The sequence below is a fragment of the Bactrocera latifrons genome, unplaced genomic scaffold, assembly GCF_001853355.1.
Source record: "Bactrocera latifrons isolate USDA-ARS-PBARC rearing strain unplaced genomic scaffold, ASM185335v1 scaffold_51, whole genome shotgun sequence".
Classification (NCBI taxonomy): Eukaryota; Metazoa; Arthropoda; class Insecta; order Diptera; family Tephritidae; genus Bactrocera; species Bactrocera latifrons.
The window spans coordinates 696,704-700,985 of NW_017537168.1; the positions used below are offsets into that span (position 1 = coordinate 696,704).

The following is a 4,282-nucleotide window of genomic DNA, read 5'->3' on the forward strand; positions in this document are numbered from 1 at the left end:
CTTTGGAACGCACTTTGTATAAAGGAGCATGGTCAAAAATGAACTAGAAGGTTATTTGTTAATAGACAACCAAGCCAAAGTGTCGATCTAGTTGGTTGATCAATAGAGAGAAAGAGATAGAGGGACAAAAAGAGAGAGAAAGAGAGAGTTATTGAGATGAAAATGGCGAGAGATCGAGAGTGGAGAGATATAGACCGAAAAATTAGAGATATTTATAGTGAGGACAGTTTCTGATTAAGAAGAAATTATCGTTGACCAGCTTAACGAAGATTAGACAGAGAGATAGAGAGTGAGAGAAAGATAGGAAAGACACAGTGAGGATAGATTTATAGAGAGTGGAGCACTTTTCATTGCGAGACTTCCTTCAAGAACTGCAAACCAGTTTGCTGATTTTCTTGGATAACTCAGATTTTTACTACCAAACACACACATATTTTGACTCCAAAGCTTCTTCACAAAATTTCTTCTTGACATCTTCCCAGCATCTTTGCCTCGGCTTAAAATTGTACATTCGTGTTCCCATCATTTCAATTGCTTCCTGCATGCATAAATTAAATATGACAATCTAGTTTTTTAGTTTGGTTTTCGGATTTTTATTTTTGCAATAATAAATTCAATGCAAGCACGACAGAGATGAGCTGCGATGCGACTTTGGCTGATTGCTAAAAATATCATCAACATATTTATTGTCATTTCTTTTATAACCGGCATTGAATTAGTTGTTGGTACGGTAATCACGCGCTGACAGCTCTGGCGCCATCAATTACCACACCAACAATTTGTGAAAGAGCAGAAATAATAGAAGTGAAATGAAATGTCTCGGCTCTGGCAGTGTGAAAATCGATAGTTATTGAGTTGCCGTCACAGAAAAATGAAGCTGACAGCACCGCAAGCTGCAAAGGTATTGCTTCAATAGTGAGTCCGAAAAAATGACAAGTAAAAAAAAAATAAAAACAAAAAAAAAAAACCAACAAACCCGAAAATTTAAGAGGAAATAAAAAATATTTGATTTATTTGAGAAAACTTTATTGGTTAGGTTTTCAGGAAGCACTCTCAAAGTAGAATAAGTGTGTTGTAAAGAGCATGACGATGCTCAGATTTGTCGTTGTAAGTGAAAACAAATCTTCAGTTTGCCTTACAATAACACAAAAACAACAAGATCAAGACGTAAAGCAATATTGAGTTGAGAAACGATGAAGAAGAAGCTAATAATAAGAGTGCTAATGTTAAGATAAAAATAATGAAAAAATCGAAATCAAGAAAAAGATCGAAATTAAGGCCTTTAGCTATAAGATAAAAATGAAGAAAAATATCAAGATCGTTTAAGAATAAAATCGAAACAAAGTGATCAAAAACAAAAGATCAAACGACAGATATGAAATTATCAAAATCAAAGTCATGTCGGCGACCCCAATATCGAAGCTATGATTAAAACTTCATACTGATTTAGTCTAAGCTATCAATACTAACGGAAGGATCAAAATCAAGTAAAGATTATGTTCTTCGAAGAGCATCATCTAAAAATAAAAAAATAAAAAAACAAGAGCGAGTTCCAAATCAAGATCGCATGTGTATATGAGAATATCGAAACAACACGACCAAATACGAGATAGAAAATTATCAAAATCAAAGTCAAAATTAGACAAGACCGAAGATCAGGAGGAAAGTTTTGTTTAGGTCATTAGTAGAAAGATCAATATCAAAGCAAAGATTGCAATTTTGGAAGAACATCAAGATCAATTTCTTTCTTGAAAAGTATCAAGAAATCAAAATCACATTTAAGAATAAAATTAAAACATGATCAAAAACGATATAAAAACTGCTCAACATCAAACTCAAAATTAGCCAAGAGTGCTAATGTTAAGATAAAAATAATGAAAAAATCGAAATCAAGAAAAAGATCGAAATTAAGGCCTTTAGCTATAAGATAAAAATGAAGAAAAATATCAAGATCGTTTAAGAATAAAATCGAAACAAAGTGATCAAAAACAAAAGATCAAACGACAGATATGAAATTATCAAAATCAAAGTCAAAATTAGACAAGACCGAAGATCAGGAGGAAAGTTTTGTTTAGGTCATTAGTAGAAAGATCAATATCAAAGCAAAGATTGCAATTTTGGAAGAACATCAAGATCAATTTCTTTCTTGAAAAGTATCAAGAAATCAAAATCACATTTAAGAATAAAATTAAAACATGATCAAAAACGATATAAAAACTGCTCAACATCAAACTCAAAATTAGCCAAGATCGAAATTATAGTGAAGATCAGAATGAAAATCTAATTCAAGCCATAAATTGTAAGATCAATATCAGAGTAAAGATTGTGTTCTTGGAAGAGCTTGAAGATCAATCTCAATTTTTGAAAAGTATCAAGGACGAGATCAAGTTCAAAGTCGGAATCGCATTTAAGAAAGAACATCGAAAACGAGCTAAGAAATTATCAAACTCAAAGTCAAAACTTGTCAAGAAGGAACAAACAAAACAGAATGGAGATCGTGATGCGTTTCAGAACAATAAGCATATTCAAGAACTAGATTGAAGCAATAAGTCTAAAATCTAGATTGGGTGCAACAATATTTAATATTAGGATGAAGATCAATGCCACGATCAAAATTATTGTCAATTTGTAAATAACGCAGTGTAATATACGCAGTCGAAATATATTTTTTCTTATAATTATTTATAAACTTAATTATTGTTAAAATAATAACATTAAAGCAGGAACGCGATTACGATCTTTTTGAATAAAAAAAAAAATAATTTTTTGAAGAAAAATATTATCTGTCTTTCGGTTAGGTTGGATTAGGTAAATGGGTTGATTTCTCTTGAAATCACGAATAAACCCACTTGATTAACTTGAGCTTCTTGTCCGTTGAGCTGCTTACAACTTCCAGGATAATTCTCCAGACAACAAGAACTTCAGATAAAAAATATCGTTCCATAACGACAAAAGGTTGGCACAAGTATATTGGGAAGGCTAATATCAACTCCAGCCAATTTGTCGGGTTCGTAAAAACATATGGCAACTGAGATGTTTCAACCTAAGTCTGGCGAAAGCTGGACAGTGGAGGAGAAAGTAACTAGATGTTTTTTCTCATCTTCTTCAGTGCAACTTTGATAACTTTATTGATATTCTAGGGCCGCAACTTTGCAAAATTTATTATAAGTAAATTTTTTAATATATATTTTTGATATATTCCGAGATTCCTTACAAATTTGTTTGAAAAATATTTTGTTTTCACATTCTAAGGCTGGACTTCACTATATTCTTAGAATGTCAAACGAAAATATTTTTCGCTTTTGAAAGCTAATGTTCACAGCTTGCAAAAAATTATTAAAAGTAATAATAATGACATCCGATAAATATTTACTAAACTATGCTACGTTTAAAGCCTTGCAAAGATCTTCAGCACTACGCCCTCCCCGCTGTTCAGTCAGTATGCGTGTGTATTGCAAGATTAGCGAAGTATTTTGACTCAACTGCCAATCAATATTAATAAGCTTTATCATGCCGCACAATAGAACTGTAATAAACGCACACACTCAGCAATATATTTGTACCTGTATACAGAGAGTTTGAACTACTTTTGAACAAAAGCCCAAAAATACCTAAGAAGAGGAGATACAAAGGTAACAAAAGGCAATAATGATTAGCTGTGCGCTTAGGTAACCATGAAGAGTTGATGGAAATCTATTTGCTGTTTGCATTAAATGATTCGCTGTTGAGTAGCAGCAGCAGGGGGCTTTCATGCCGCTAGATGCGCAGGCGTGTTAATGTGATGCAAAATTATTTTTTGTTGTTTTTCTTTCATATGTATATACAATATACATACATACATATATATGGTATGTTATTAATATAACGCAACGGAGAATGTATTGCAGTTAAGCGCTTCGGAGTGATCATCAATTGATCAGCTGATCGGCATAATTAATGAAATGTGATGTAGGCGCACAGAGCAAAATTTTTATGTAATTTGGTAAAATTGAATATTAACGGCATATACTCAGGCGTCACTTATAATATCTGTAAATCTTTTAAGTGTTGCGTCGAATAACGCTCTTGGATTGCTTTTGCAGCATTCCGATAAACAAAGTTCTTCCTGCGATAAAATGTTTCTTTACACCCGAACTAAGCTTCCTTGCTTGTTTATAAAAAAAATTTAAAAGGTTAAAAATAAATTCTTGCATAATTTTGTATATACAGTTCTTTAATATTTTTCTATTTTACTACTTTTTTCTTTTGTAAAAAATAGTTTTCAAAAATTTAATAAAAATAT

The 4,282-nt window shown here is 31.9% G+C and overlaps 1 protein-coding gene across 1 annotated transcript in view; it reads left to right on the top strand.

Moving 5' to 3' along the window:
- The first annotated feature begins 871 nt into the window (after positions 1-871).
- Positions 872-4,282, top strand: part of LOC108973884 (putative mediator of RNA polymerase II transcription subunit 12) — a 21,649-nt gene continuing 18,238 nt past the window's right edge. Inside the window, exon 1 of the mRNA XM_018941390.1 lies at positions 872-901. Coding sequence (XP_018796935.1) covers positions 872-901 — 30 coding nt within the window. The remainder of the gene's footprint in view (positions 902-4,282) is intronic.